The following is a 16,758-nucleotide window of genomic DNA, read 5'->3' as shown; positions in this document are numbered from 1 at the left end:
ATTTCGACTACTGGTGACCACCTGTTACAACTAAAGAGCACATGGGGAGCTGGACTTTTTGTATATGGTCCTGCAAAGTGGATGATGGATAAAAGGAACCATCAGGCCCTGTACACTACTAAAGTTCACAATCCACAATTGTAAAGGCAATAAGGGGCTATAAGAGAAAACCGCTGCTGTGTACTAGAGTGGTAAAGGGACCTATTCCACATAGAGGGGCTATGGGGCCTATTCCACAGAGGGATAATCCGTGGAATAGAGATTATCGCTCCATCGTGTCATCGGCTGATCGTTTATTTAGGTGCAAACCTAAAGTCATTGGGCACCCACCGCGCATCACTACCCAGAATAGCGATGCGCGCCCAGCGACCGACAATCTCACTAGCACCATACTTTACCTAAGCATGTTGCAGTTCTTCACCTGCGTGCCTTCTTCCTCCCGCTTCGGTGCGGCCTGCCTTAGCTGACAGACCGCTCAGCCAATCACTGGCCACGACCGCCGCGGCCAGTGATTGGCTGAGCGGTCTGTCGCTCAAACAGGCCGCACCGAAGCTGCTGCTGCGCGCAGGACTGGGTGAAGGAGCGCAGAAGCCCTGCAACATGTGTAGGTAATGTAGGTGTTTAAACAAGGGCTGCTAGGACATCGGTAACAATGTCTCTGCAGCCCTCGCTAAACGATTATCAACCGTGTAATAGACCCAGAAAACGAGCGCTGATCTAGCAGATTGGCGCTCGTTTACATTATTGATCGGGCCCCCAACGGCCCATGGAATAGGACCCTATAAGTTAAGCATATACAGACTGCCTGTTCAGTGGAGTACATGGAGTCTGCAGGTGTTTCTTAGACTCTGGCATTCACATCGTGCCTCTTCCTCTTGTGTCAATATGTACATGTGTGTTTTATATCCTGGCACCTGTAAAGCCTTTATAACATCCCGGCCAATCCACCATCCACACAAGAGCCGCTCCGCAAGGATTTATTGCCATTGACTGGCAGAATTTAATCAATTGCGGTGATAAATCATTTCTCATCATGGCGCATGCTATATTGTAGTCTGTTACCATGGAGACTCATAGGCCTACATAGGAACTGTGGACCATACCTCCCAACCGTCCCGGATTTCGCGGGACAGTCCCGTTTTCGGGGTTCTGTCCCGCAGTCCCGGAACGGCCCCCCGTGTCCCGCAATATATGTGGCCCCAGCGAAAAAAAACAATAAACCAGTAACTCACCTGTCCTCCGGTCCCAGCATCTCCTCTCCCGGCAAAGCGCGCACTCCCGTCATCCTCCGGGGCGGGCAGCGGAGTACAGAGTCACTGACTGTACCGGAAGTAATTCATATAGAGGCTGCAGGTCACTTCCGGCACAGTCAGTGTCTCTGTACCCCGCTGTCCGCCCCGGAGGATGACGGGAGTGCGCGCTCTGCCGGGAGAGGAGCTGCTGGGACCGGAGGACAGGTGAGTTACTGTTTTTTTCCGCTGGGGCCACACTAATGGGGGGATTGGCTACTATGTGGGCACTATATGGGGGATTGGCTACTATGTGGGGCATATTTGGGGGCATTGGCTACTATGTGGGGCACTATATGGGGGATTGGCTACTCTGTGGGGCGCTATATGGGGGATTGGCTACTATGTGGGGCACTATATGGGGGATTGGACACTATGTGGGGCACTATATGGGGGCATTGGCTACTATGTGGGGCATATATGGGGGATTGGCTACTATGTGGGGCATATATGGGGGATTGGCTACTATTTGGGGCATATATGGGGGCATTGGCTACTATGTGGGGCATATATGGGGGCATTGGCTACTATGTGGGGCATATTTGGGGGCATTGGCTACTATGTGGGCACTCTATGGGGGTTTGGCTACTATGTGGGGCACTCTATGGGGGATTGGCTACTATGTGGGGCACTATATGGAGGGATTGGCTACTATGTGGGGCACTATATGGGGATTGGCTACTATGTGGGGCACTATATGGGGGGATTGGCTACTATGTGGGCACTATATGGGGGATTGGCTACTATGTAAGGCACTATATGGGGGCATTGGCTACTATGTGGGGCACTATATGGGGGATTGGATAATATGTGGGGCACTATATGGGGGCATTAGCTACTATGTGGGGCACTATGTGGGGATTGGCTACTATGTGGGGCACTGTATGGGGGGATTGGCTACTATGTGGGGCACTATATGGGGGGATTGGCTACTATGTGGGGCACTATATGGGGGGATTGGCTACTATGTGGGGTACTATATGGGGATTGGCTACTATGTGGGGCACTATATGGGGCATTGGCTACTATGTGGGGCACTATATGGGGGATTGGATAATATGTGGGGCACTATATGGGGGCATTAGCTACTATGTGGGGCACTATGTGGGGATTGGCTACTATGTGGGGCACTGTATGGGGGGATTGGCTACTATGTGGGGCACTATATGGGGGGATTGGCTACTATGTGGGGCACTATATGGGGGGATTGGCTACTATGTGGGGTACTATATGGGGATTGGCTACTATGTGGGGCACTATATGGGGGCATTGGCTACTATGTGGGGCACTATATGGGGGATTGGCTACTATGTGGGGCACTATATGGGGGCATTGGATACTATGTGGGGCACTATGTGGGGGATTGGATTCTATGTGGGGCACTATGTGGGGGATTGGATACTATGTGGGGCATATATGGGGGCATTGGATACTATGTGGGGCACTATAATGGGGGATTGGATACTATATAGGGCATTTTTGGGGGGATTGGATACTATATAGGGCACTATTCAGTCAGCAGCATGTGGTGACTGTAGGGGAGTGGCTATGGAGGGTTGCTATGGGGGCGTGGCTATGGAGGGTCGCTATGGGGGCGTGGCTATGGAGGGTCGCTATGAGGGCGTGGCTATGGGGACCGCGGCGCACATGTCCCTCTTTGCTCTTTGCAAAAGTTGGGAGGTATGCTGTGGACACATAGGCCTACATAGGAACTGTGGACACATAGGCCTACATAGGAACTGTAGACACAAATGTATATTTAAAAAGTCACTTTTTTATTTTAAAGGCGTTTAGGGTGTTTTCACACCCTCAATGGACAATGTAGAGAGGAGGTAGGAAACCTTGGCTCTCCAGCTGTGGCAAAACTACAACTCCCATCATGCCTGGACAGCCAAAGCTAAAGCTTTGGCTGTCCAGGCATGATGGGAGTTGTAGTTTGCTACAGCTGGAGAGCCAAGGTTCGCTACCCCTGAAATAGAGTAAATCAGCTCTGGCAGCAGCTTATATCTTCAAAAACAAAAGGCTCAGGTGGTTGAAACGCAACATAGCAGCATCTTCTCTTCTGACATCTGTAAGGGAATAGTTCCAAGTCTTCGTACAGTGGACCGGTCCTGCTAATATCACCAGGGTCGGCAGATTTGTCACTAAATTTTATGGGGTTTACCCCGAAGCTAAGCACGTCCTGTGAGATGTGCAGTCAGATACACAGCCATGGAATCTCACAATCTGAGAAACGTGACTTACAATTCAGCCGTGAAAAAGAACTACATTCCATTCATTGTCAAAAAGACAATAAGGGAGGTATGCCCTCTAAGGGTGTGTTTACACAGAGAGATTTATCTGACAGATTTTTAAAGCCAAAGCCAGGAATGGATTTGAAAAGGGGATAGATCCCTCTTTCCTTTATGACCTGGTCCCTGTTTATAGTCTGTGCCTGGCTTTGGCTTCAAAGATCTGTCAGATAAATCTCTCTATGTAAATGCACCATTAGAGAGAGGGAAGGGGAACCCATCCCTGCTCTAAAAGAAAAGGGTAAAATTGTCAAAAAGCTACTCACTTAAAGGGGTACTCCAGTTAAAATATTTTTCTTTCAAATCAACTGGTTTCAGAAAGTTATATAGATTGTAATTAACTTCTGTTAACAAAATCTCAAATCTTCCAGTACCTATCAGCTGCTGTATGTCCTGCAGGAAGTGGTGTTTTCTTTTCAGTCTGACACAGTGCTCTCTGCTAACACCTCTGTCCATGTCAGGAATTGTCTAGAGCAGTTGAGGTTTTTGGGGATTTGCTACTGCTCTGGACAGTTCCTGACTTGAACAGAGGTGGCAGCAGAGAGATTGGAGAGAATACACCACTTCCTGCAGAACAAACAGCAGCTGATAAGTATGGGAAGACTTGAGAATTTTAAATAGAAGTGAATTACAGATCTATATCCCTTTTTGAAACCAGTTGATTTGAAAGAAAAAGATTTTTGCTGGATAACCCCTATAAGCTGTATCTGTCCCTAGGAGAGTTGGGTGACACCCTGTATGACCTTCATTACATCTAGTACAGAGGTTGACAACCAACTTTTCTAAACTCCTCTATAGAGTTACTGGAGAGGTAACCAAGCATGTGTACTGCTGCTTCATTCACCCAGGTAACAATTGACCACTGCTTCTAAAGGGGTACTCTAAGGGGAAAAAATGTAATTGTTTGGTGTAAGAAAGTTATTCAGATTTGTAAATTACTTTCATTTAAACATATTCCAGTACTTATCAGCTGCTGTATGTCCTGCACAAAGTGGTGTATTCTTTCCAGTCTGGCACGGTGCTCTCCGTTGTCACCTCTGTCCTTTTCAAAAACTGTCCAGAACAGGGGGAAATCCCCATAGAAAACCTCTTCTGCAGTTCCTGTCTTGGACAGAGGTGACAGCAGAGAGCACTGTATTAGACTAGAAAGAATACACCATCTCCTGCAGGACATACAGCGGCCGATAAGTACAGGAAAACTTGAGATTTTTCAATAGAAATAATTTACCAATCTGTTCAACTTTCTGACACCAGTTGATTTTAAAAGATTTTTTTTCCCGGAGCACCCCTTTAAAATTAATGGAGCAGTAGGGCCCCCACTGATCCTTTAGATAGGTGATAACTTTTGAATAATCCTTCCACATAGCATCTGGCGACTGAGCATCATGTTTATAGAGCTGCAATTCCCCAGCTCGCCTGCAGAGGGATGACAGGCCGGAATAGGAGAAAACTCTGATCCTGGTCCTCAAACCCCTGAGATGCCGCAAACAATGCTTTAACCCTTTTTTATATTTTTAATGCATTTAAAGTGTATACAGTCTGACAGGTCATACAAATGCAACAGAAAACTTTTAAAGGGGTAGTTCACAATAAAAAAAAAAAATCTTTCAAATCAACTGGTGCCAGAAAGTGCCAGAGATTTGTAATTTACTTCTATTTACAAATCTCCAGTCTTCCAGTACTTATCAACTGCTGTATGTCCTGCAGGAAGTGGTGTATTCTTTCCAGTCTGACACAGTGCTCTCTGCTGCCACCTCTGTCCATGTCAGGAACTGTCCAGATCAGTAGAAAATCTGCCTAGAAAACCTCTCCCACTCTCCAAACTGGAAATAATACACCACTTCCTGCAGGACATACAACAGCTGATAAGTACTGGAAGACTTGAGATTTCTTTATTAGAAGCAAATTACAAATCTCTGGCACTTTCTGACACCAGTTTAAGAAAAAACTTTTTGGCCAAACACTATACTTAGCTATGTCCCTAGCGGTCAGACCCCCATATTCAGCTGGTTATCCCTCTTTAAATGCCATTGGAGTAGGTTTGTGCCAATGTATTAAAGGGGTTATTAAGGGTTAGGAAAAACATGGCCACTATCTTCCAAAAACAACGCCACACCTGTCCTCAGCTTGTGTATGATATTACAACTCACCTCCATTTACTTCTATGGAGCTAGGCTGCAGTACTGGACACAAACTGAGGACAAAAGTGGCGCCATTCCTGGAAGAAAGTGGCTATGTTTTTTTCTAATCCTGGATAACCTCTGAAAAAGTGCATCCTTTTCAATAAACCATCATTGGATGACTCCATTGGGGCAGTGTACAGTTACTCAAAGGGGTACTCCAGCGAAAAATGTATTTCAGAGTGTTATATAGATGTGTAATTTACTTCTATTTAGAAATTTCAAGTCTTCCCCCATACTTACCAGCTGCTGTACGTCCTGCAGGAAGTGGTCAGACTGGAAAGAATATAAAACTTCCTGCAGGACATACAGCAGCTGATAAGTACTGGAAGACTGAAGATTTTTTACATTGAAGTAATTTAGAAATCTATATAACTTTCGGACACTAGTTAATTTGAAAGACAACAAATTCGCTGGAGTACCCTTTTAAGAGGACTGAATAGCATAGAAGGCTACACATGATTGGGCCATTGAAATGAATGGGGATTTCTGCTGTATGTCACAGTATACATCTGTTCTAGGCAGGGAGCCAACAGATACCTGTGACGGACATTAGGAATATGTAGGCCCAGAGGAGACCACAATCCCACTAAGGCCTGACAACGTTTGAGGGGTTACCATGGCAACCAACCAACACCAAGACAGTATCAAGCACAGGGCCTATTCTATATAATGGCACTCACTGGTTGCAATGGTAGTTGCTTTTCTCCATGCCTGATATCAGATAGTCTGCCTGGACATCCCCTTTAAGTGACTGGGGGAGGATCCGCAGCCCATAGGATCTGCTTGTGGCTGCGCTGGGTGGGGTCGCATGGTTACTTGCAGGTGAAGTTTCATTACCTGGGTGAGATCAGGACTCCACTAATCTATTACTAGTCCACGGAGCTGAGGATCATGGTCTCTATAGAGGCCGACCTGTCCGTTATTGAGTCTCCACTTCCTCTGACTCCAAAAACCATAAATCTGCCCAAACAGATTGGACTGATACAAGTAAGTGATGGCCGTTGTGCCTTATATGTGTGGGTATAATATATCTGATGGAAGAAGGCCGCCGAGATGCCTCCGACTGGTCAGATGGAACCACTTTAACCCCTCGTGACTTGACGTGAAAATGGTCAAAAACCATGTGGTGTCACCCATTGACTTCAATGAGAGATGGGAGGACCACGTGGAAAATAAGGGACATGTTGCTTCTTTTCTGCCTACGCTTCCATTGAAATTAGTAGGAGTTTTAGGCTAATCTGTATGTTGTACCGTTAACGGGACGGTAAACATATTTTTTGTGGACGTTATAAATGTTTCTTTAGTTAAAAAAAAAAATACGGATCCGCCAAAATTTTTGACATTCCCATCGACTTCTATGGGAGAATCTGAATTTTTGCTGCACGGATTGGGGATCCATAAAACTACGGATAGTGTGAATAGACTTCCAAGCGCTCCATTAATCCCTGAAATTAAGTGGATGGCCGTCATTTAATAGCAAATAACGGCCGTTATTTTAAAACAACAGCGGTTGTTTTGAAATAACGACCATATTTTGCCATTAATAGGGAGCTGTTCACTCAATTTCAGCGGTGTGTGAACATTTGTGAGCGGTGTGTGAGCCTTTCTGTGTTTATAATCCACTCCTGGTTTTGGTTGCAAAATACTGAGAGTAAATTCACACAATGCAGTCATATTGTGTTTTTTTGCAGTATTGCAGCGAAGCTGCGATTAATCGGTACTGTGTGAATACAGCCTAATATCAATCACACAGAGACTGTGACATGTGACATACCACATCCAGGTTATCCCCCACCAGGGGTGTAGTTATAGGGAGCACAGAGGCTGCATTTACCCTGCTTACCTGAGGGGGGCGCCAAAGGCCCCTCTGCCACATAAGAAGACCCCAGTATTATATAATTTTATATATATATATATATATATATATATATATATATATATATATATATATATATATTGTATATGGTAGGTTGAGGTCCTAGTCCAGACTTTGTTGTTGTCACTTTATACTTTTTATAGCACATAAGGGGTAATGACTCAAGTTTGTCCGCCAGTTTTCTGTCTGTGAATTTGTGCAAAAATTGTGTTTCTACCGTTACACCAGAAATGAGAGTAATTTAAAAAAAATTCTTTCAAATCAACTGGAGCCAGAAAATGCCAGAGATCTGTAATTTACTTCTATTTACAAATCTCAAGTCTTCCAGTACTTATCAGCTGCAGTATGCCCTACAGGAAGTGGTGTATTCTTTCCAGTCTGACACAGTGCTCTCTGCTGCCACCTCTGGCCATGTCAGGAACTGTCCAGAGCAGGAGATTTTTTCTATGGGGATTTGGTACTTCTCTGGACAGTTCCTGACATGGACAAGAGGTGGCAGCAGAGAGCAATGTGTTAGACTGGAAAGAATACATCACTTCCTGCAGGACATACAGCAGCTAATAAGTACTGGAATACTTCAGATTTTTAAATAGAAGTAAATTACCAATCTCTGGCACCAGTTTATTTGAAAGACCTAGTTTACCCCCTTTAATTCCCCCATAATATATGTATATACTATGTCCTCCTCTGCAGCACTGTTAATAGTACATCTCCTGACGTGAATAGAATGCAAGAACTACAGTGTAGACTGACACGGGGAAAGCTGTGCACATAATGTGGTTTATTGGGGGGGGGGGGGAGTAAGCTGAATATATTTAACCCCTTGTCATACAATGTATACATGTTTAGAGAAGCTCCTCAGGTGGGATATCTATGGCACTGAGCAGACCCTGCGGGACCACTGACCAGTGAGTGCAGTGATGGCAGTGCCCGCCCTGGAGGGTGTTCTGATCTGGCTGTAAATGTGACTTTTTTTCCGTCTGAGAAGTTCATGTCCAGCAGTGTTGGGGAGGCGGCTGGGTGTGTGTACAGTGCACACGGTGTGGTGTGGCCATGTAGGATGACTCGCCTGTAGTAAGCGTAAACGGTTTGGGTTAAGGAGAGGTGTTGGGTGACACCGGAGCCCACCCACCTCTGACTGAGCTCGCCCTGGTTAGGTTTCCTAGACTCATTTCTCAGAGTCCCAGAGTCATAAGGAGGAGAACAAGCAGCCGCCCTACATCTCAATGGTATCACTAAATGTAAGTACTCTCCTCTGGGAAGAACTTTTTTTCCTTTTTCATATTTTCCTTTTTACCTGTTTGTAGATTTACGGAAGATAAAATATTTGAGAATTCTTTTCTTGTGGAATCTTCTCACCTGTGGGGACTTGTCGTGTAAAGACTCTAGTGACGGCAGTATATTGACAGATATATAGTACCACTTGAATATATATGTATTTGGATCTATAGCCATGCTGAGACTTGCGGTTCCTCAGAGTTGGGCTGTCATCCAGTATAGAAATTGAAATAAGGACCATGTAGTAATTCCTTATACTTGTGCATATTGCTAGTGTAATGTACATTTTTGCACCTAGTGTGACTATAGTTTTGTGTATAGGCATCCTTTTTTTTTTTTTTTTTTTCAGTAGAATATTATTTTTATTTTTTTTTATATACTTCAATGGGATCAGCTGTCTAACGTGTATGATAGCGGATGAGGATTGGGCTTGTTTTTTTCCAGCAGGTCTAATTCTTGTCCTTAGAGAAGAGTAAGGCAGCAGCGTATCCCTCTCTCCCTACTAAAACTAATGCACACTTTAGTGCTATGGGGGTGTCTATATTACATAGGGATATCTATACTATATAGGGGTGCAGCAGACGAAGGTGGAGTAGCACCCTCAGTGCAGTGTTGTAGCATATTGGTGCATTTGAGTAGGGGGCAACCATTGGGTTTTTCCAACCCTGAAAGCTCCCCTAGCATGGCCATGACTATAGAAAGTGCAGAGGTATAAGATATCACTATTATAAATGGTACATAGTAGGTAGGGGTGTAGGCTATTACAGATGTGGTCCATAGGCTACACGTTACACCTTGGTTGTTGTATAAGCTCACTAGTCTTTGGGAACACCTGGGTAAATGCGTAAATGTTGTCTGAACCTGCCCTTGAGGAGACCACCATGTACATTAGATGATCAGCTGGACCCAATATCTGGGGGAAGAAGGATCAGGCAGCTGCATGTCAACACATTTCATCCTTTTGTTCTTGGGGAGCTAAGACGATGAGGTGAAAACACATGTACACTCCACGTGCATGGAACAATTGGCTGCGGGTTGGACAAGCGTCTGACAGTAATCTAATATACATGGCCATCACTATAGGATAGACATCACCATTCACACGCAGATATCCTATACACCTGTATTCTATAGACCCAAAATCTTAACGTGTTTCTTGATAATTTTTTGTTCTTCTCTCCTGTAACTTTGAGAAGAACACTTACTGCTCTACAAACATCTCCCCGCTCATCTAAACGCATTGTCATCCCCCTTGAGACTTCTTAAAAAAAAAAAAAAAAACCTGCTCGGATTCTTTTCTGACTTTTGTTATGAAATCTTCCGCTTCTTGTGTCTTTATCAGGAGACAGAAACAAGTCTTGAGCGGCTAAGATGCTGAGTAGGGACCTTGCTCAATGCTTCGAGGAAGACAGAATGTAACCACTGATAAGAAACACGTGGCCACCCACTATTACCGAGGGGCCCAGACGTAATAGCTCATCTTGTGTATACGGCTCCTTATATTATGTCTTCCCTCCATGGATTCCACAATCGTCTCGATCCCATAGGAATGCCACCTTATACGAGGCGTCTTTAACGTAACACATTTACTTCTTGAGTTGTAAGCGGATATAGGAATATGAGCGAGATACAAGAGGGGTCAGACCTTTAGAGAGGGTTATACGAGTTCAGTGTCTTTGTACCTTCATCTTGTCTGGATTGTATATCACACTTGTATAAACTATGGGGGGGTTGTGTTCTCTAGATGAGAGAGGTCGCTATCCCGTCCTGCCTTGTATACAGCTTTCACACAGTGTTTAAACATTAACCTGCGGGAAATTGATGAGTTTATTCATAATGTCATATTGAACAATCGAGCCAGGATCTGTGGCTGTATTCTGTTTTATGGTGTCTACTACTCAAAGTATCCTTAACCCATGCACCGAACCGTAATATAGATCCACGCTGTACTGTTCTGTAATATGGCGCTCATAGCTTTTTATGCCTCTTGAGTATTGGAAAATACAGTGTTTCACAGAGTGCCTAGAGATCTGCACACTAGTGTAGAACACGTATGGCTGATTTCAGTGGGCACCATGTAATTCCCTGTTACTCCTGCGGGAGTGCTGTAGGGAAAATAAACACTTTCTGTTGGGTTTTAATTAGTGTTGAGCAGATCTGTCAAACTGTTCGGCAATGTTCTCCGAACCCAAGCGTCCAGCATTTAATTCCCCACTGATGGTTGTATCCTCGTTCTCCAAGACTTCCTCGGGTGGCATCCAACTTTTTGCAGCCATGGGGAATCAAATATCTACAGTTCCGCTTCGGAGAAGCCGAACAGTTTGACAGGTCCGCTCAACACTTCTTATAATCCATTTTGGATCAACCTCTTCATCCCAAGATGGTGTCCATCAATAGAAGCTTGTAAATAGATGACTGAGCCCAACACAGATGTCATCTCTTGCATACCGAGGGTTAGAATATCTAGCCTCATAAGGATCAGCTTTGCTTACCACCATTTAGAGGGATCAGGTTGCAGTCTCTCGTATAACCCACCTCTCCATGAAGTTCACAATTCTGAACTGTGGTAGAAAAAAAACTAGCCTTTGACGGCTTCTGGTAGATGTTATGTGTTATAAGTAATTCATGATCCTGGGTGATTAGCAAACATGGCCTAGGAATGGATCTTGCAGCCAAATTCTCACTGCATGGAGAGCGTATTACAAGTTGTCCTCATCTGTGTAATGGTCACAGGGAAAAGGTGTAAGGTTCCGGGCCCTGGGGCAAGAGTGTAGCTTGAAAAACCATGTTTAACAAAGCCAGAACCCTCACATTAGACTTAAACACTGACGCCGTATACTGTAAATATAAAAATCCTGCTATACAAACTATACAGAAAATTCCACTGAATTGTATTTACAAATTTTACCGCCATTTACTATACATACAGATAAAGCTTTCTCATATCGTATGATAAAATTTACCGAATTGGATTGGATGAATGCTGAGCTCAGCTCGGTCATGTGTTGTCTACAAGTGGTTTATTTCCCCAAGAACCAAAAAAAAAAAAGAAGATGGCATAGTTGAAATCCAACATTTCTCAACCCTTCTGTTCCTCAACATCAGTTTGGAGGCTCCTATACACATTAGACCAGGGATGGGGAACCTTCGACCCTCCAGCTATTGCAAAACTACAGTTCCCATGAGGCCTGGACAGCCATAGCTTTAGCTTTGGCTGTCCAAGCCTGATGTGAATTGTAGTTTTGCAACAGCTGGAGGGTTGAAGGTTCCCCATCCCTGCATTAGACAAATGGCCGGTCCAGATGAAATTGTATGTATAGACGTCTTTAGTAATACAATACAACCAGCTCTGTAGACCTAAATGGTGGGCAGACTTTTCAGCAGGGAGCTGCTACTTGTTCGGCATCTTCTAATAAGTCCCCTTATGTATTTATGGGGAGGCCCAAGGTTTTGTACCTAGTTAGGTTGCAGCCAATATCAGTGAGGCCTCTGGAACCATTGGACCAAGGTGTGGTCCTTCTTGCGTTGTTGTACGATATAGCCCATCCCTTTCGAAATCCTGTTTTGCAGGGTAAGACATCGACTTATAGGACAGCCAGCTAAAGTTTCCCTCCTTGTGAAGGAGAGCTATATTATACTGTATACTCCTCCCCATAGATCACTGTGCATAGATCACTGCAAAAGGCACCAGCTGGATCTCCGCCTAGAGAACCACTACCGCCTTAGCATTTTCATGTCATATTCTTGGACCTCCGTCTTTCATGATGTCTTCCTTGACCTGAGCGGAGATAATTGGGGGTCGTCTTATTAGTGCATTTTTATCACCAGTAAAACTTTGGCTTTGTCTGTCCTGGCATGATGGGAATTGTAGTTTTGCAATAGCTGGAAGGCCAGAGGTCCTGCATTCCTGGTCTAGATGCTTACTGTGTGACATACTGAGTAATGTGCCTGTATACTAATGCTTCCTAATGCGGTAATGGAGATGACCAATTAAGCAAAGTGCTAATTCTTGAATAATTTTAGCCATACGTGTGTAGACAAGACTAACTATATGTCCAATTAATAGCTGCAAGACCCAGCACCAGGGGCTCTATTCATGTAAAGTTGGTAAAGGAGAAGTTCGGCCTCGAGGGGGGGGGGTGGAAATGGCAGAGGGAGGGGGGGAGGACAACAAACGTCCCTCTTCAGCGATCCACCATTTGATCGGCCCCAGGACCCCCGAGGGGCTCCAGGATCTCCTCTGCTGCCGACGTCACGAAACGGCTAATTGACAGCCCGCTCAGCCAGTGAGCAGGCTGTCTATGAGCCGGGTCGAGCATTTTCCCCCCAAGTTGTGACGTCATCACAACTCGGGGGAAAATGGCTTCCAGCGGGGGTCTCTGACCTTCTAGCATGGTGATTCACGGGCACGGGGAAAGGTAAGTACTTGTTCCCTAGCATTTTCCCCCCTGCCAGATTAAAAAAAATCCTATTTAGGCATACCTATGAATATTCAGGATTTGCAACTAAATTGTAGCTATATAGGCAAGCCATATTCTAGGATGATTTAGCTGAATAGTCCATATCTAGGATCAGTGTTAGACTGCTACACAAGAGGACCGGAGGATCCTCCGATGGGCCCCCAGCTTCAGAACCTGAACTAACAATGACTGATATGTCATTTCTCACTGGTTCTTCATCGGTGGCCCCCAGGATCATTTCCTCTGGTGAGCCCCAAATACCCCAGTCCGACACTGTCTAGGATCTGCTGTCTCCCGCTAAACCAAAGTTGCACCTAAAAGTCATGATGCTAGGTCAACATGGGTTGTCAAGTAAACAATAGCAGATATAGGTCAATAAACTACATGGCTTGAGTTGATCGTGATGGTGCAGATGGTTCACTTGTGGGAACTCGTAACAATTTTTCCTATTCATGCAAAAACCACCCTAGGCAGCCGAATGCTTGTATCTGGAAGGTGATCTGCCAGACGTAAAACACTGATAAGAACTGATAAGAACAGTTATGCCAACGTTAGGGTGAAAGGTGCGGACTGCTAGGCAAGCCGAGTGTGTCAATATTGGTGTACTGGAATGACCCTTCACCATCTAGATTCCCTTGAGGTTGGATCAAACATACAGTAAATAGACCTCTGATTGTTACCATGCAGACCATCCATGGAAACTAGTGTGTATTTACAAGTATTCAGAAGCCTATTAATAAGGTGCTCACCGATAGAGAAAAGCACACTAATCTCTACACCACGGTAAAACGATCACTGACCTCAGGGGGCCAGGAGACCACCAAAACCACTATATTAGGTGGCCACAACATCCAACTCAACTACGAGTCTAAGGACATGACAAAGGAAATATCAAAGCCAGGTATCCATCCATAGGCAGCTATTTTGGGGTGTTGCCCCTCATCATTGTGGAGTAGGATTCTGGCTAGGCAGGAGCAATGTCTAGTAGACCACCACGGAAATATAGTCACTGACCTCATGGAGACCAGTTATCTCAACACCAACATAATGCACCAATAGAAGTTAGCTTGTAACCGATACATGAATACATTGATGGGGGTTTCCCTTGTTCGGGAAGGTGGTGCACCATTTTAGTTTCTCCTACCTTGATTCCATCTCCCTCATCTTAAAGTTTCCATGGAAGACCTCACTGTAGATGTAGAAGAGTACTTCCTAGATGGTACAAGAGATGGGACACCTAAAATGTGGTTTTCTACAGTTCTAACACAAATTATACCCTGATACACCCTGCAAGCCCATCGCAATGTCACCTAGGCTCTGTGCCATCCACTTCATTACCAATTTCATTAATATTCTACCTAGTTGGTAATTTTTAATTGCCTAATATCTAGCGTTTTAATATATTAATTATTGCTTCTCCTCTTTTCCTCTTTCACAGTTGTTGAACTCTCTGGGCGCCGATCAGGACTCTGCCGGGAAACATGGTCTGTGCTTCAGAGATGGCCAGAGGAAAGTGGACTATATTTTGGCCTACACCTACAAGAAGGCTTCAAGCAGCAGAACGCCAAGTAAAAAGTCCCTCCATAACAACTCTTTGCACACCCATCGGAGTAGTAAGGACAGTCACCAGCTTCCTGGGGGAACTGGCGACGTAGAATATGCAGAAACCGAACCCAAGTTAGATTATCACGAAGATGACAAGAGGTTTCGCAGAGAGGAGTATGAAGGCAACCTGATGGAGACCGGTCTGGAACTGGAGAAGGATGAAGAGGTAATACTTAATATTGAGTCAATGGAGGAATTATTGCTATATCTGGCCACTGTGCACGTTGGCACCGATCAGGAGGTTCGACCAGTTGAGACAGCTTTAATGCTTAGTGATTATCAAACAAAGACAACACAGAAGGTGTGAATCAGTCGGCTCATTGTTGTGTAATGTCGGGCTGGTTATTAATCATATTTCTGATGGAATTTAGAAAGGTCACAATCCACCCACCTGATAGGAAGGCTCCACTCCCTGCTTCCCAAATATACAGATAAACAGCAACGTAGAGGAGATAAGCTTCCTTTGACCAGGCGTGTCTCCAAGTCTTGGTGCCAAGTTTCTGGGTATTTTCTTTTGGTGACCCACATGCAGCATCATCTGGCTGACTGGTCACTTTGATAGAATTGATTATTGATTGGTTGATGGAAAAAAAATTAGGATGGCCAATCCTAATCTTCTGTCATGATTATCCCAGAGAAAGTCAGAAGGCCCTTATACACTTCAGACGGTCATGCGAAAATTGTCTGGTTTGTCCAACTTTTTCTGTATGTAAGGCCTTGGTCCTAATCTGCGGGCCGATGGGGGCCCGATCAATAATGTAAACGAGCGCTGATCTGCTGTAATGTAAATGGCCCAATAATCGTTTAGCGAAGGCTGCAGGGACATCGTTACCAATGTCCTTGCAGCCCTTGTTTAAACACCATACATTACCTACACATGTTGCAGGGCTCGTCCTGTGCTGCTTCTGCCTCCCGGTCCCTCGCGCATCAGCAGCTTCGGTGCGGTCTGTCAGCTAAGACAGGCCGCACCAAAGCTGCTGCTGTACGCGGGATCGGGAGGAAGAAGGAGCGCAGGAGAGGCCCTGCAACATGTTTAGGTAAATCATGCTGCTTGTGAAATCGTCGGTCGGCCGCCGCGCATTGCTATTCCACGTAGGTCGGTGCCGGATTATTTTAGATTTGAACCTAAATAAATGATCAGCCGATTAGGCTAGGTTCACACTGCGTTTTCAGCATCTGTTTAACGGATCCGGTTTTTTTAACGTCCAGAAAAATAGGGTCAGCAACGTTTTTTTGGTCTGTTTTGGTCCGCCAAAAAAAACGGATCCGTTTTTTTTTATAATGGAAGTCAATGGAAAAACGGATGCACACAAATTAATCCGTTTTTTGCAATCCGTTTTTCATGCGTTTTTTGCAAAAAACGGATGCGTTAAACGGATGCTGAAAACGCAGTGTGAACCTAGCCTTACTCAATCATCGGCTGATCGTTGTCTCTATTCCACGGAGCGATAATCAGCCGAATCGGGCCAATTCGCCAAAATATTACTCTGTGGAATAGGACCCTTAAGCTGGCACTGTCATAGTGACACCTCAATTGGTCGAGGTCTGAGTGTTTAGAGTCTGATTGATCAACCAAGAGAAATGCGCACTAAGAATGCTCTCTCCTAGTTCTGTACCCCATGACTGGGCTGGCCCCATAATGCAAGTCTATGGGTCTGAGACCTTGGTTGATCCCATCTTCTTGCCACCGAGTGGTGACAATCTGTGCCAGGGCTATAGAGTAACTACACTGTTGACAGAAAGGAGGGCATTGGCCCAAGAGAAATGGAAAGGTCA

At 44.9% G+C, this 16,758-nt stretch overlaps 1 protein-coding gene across 7 annotated transcripts in view; it reads left to right on the top strand.

Annotated features, from left to right (window-relative positions):
- ANO1 (anoctamin 1) overlaps positions 1-16,758 on the top strand; it is a 135,516-nt gene that overhangs the window by 62,016 nt on the left and 56,742 nt on the right. For 5 of the 7 annotated variants that reach the window (XM_069965208.1, XM_069965206.1, XM_069965207.1 and 2 more), the window contains exon 3: positions 14,816-15,148. In XM_069965208.1, the coding sequence (XP_069821309.1) occupies positions 14,816-15,148 (333 nt within the window). Of the gene's footprint in view, positions 1-6,394; positions 6,751-8,720; positions 8,881-14,815; positions 15,149-16,758 lie in introns of those variants that run through there. The other 2 variants (XM_069965210.1, XM_069965211.1) reach the window with 2 other exon arrangements.

This window comes from Dendropsophus ebraccatus, chromosome 4 (genome assembly GCF_027789765.1).
Source record: "Dendropsophus ebraccatus isolate aDenEbr1 chromosome 4, aDenEbr1.pat, whole genome shotgun sequence".
Classification (NCBI taxonomy): domain Eukaryota; kingdom Metazoa; phylum Chordata; class Amphibia; order Anura; family Hylidae; genus Dendropsophus; species Dendropsophus ebraccatus.
Note: the sequence above shows the minus strand (reverse complement) of the source record. Positions and strands in the feature narration are given on the sequence as shown.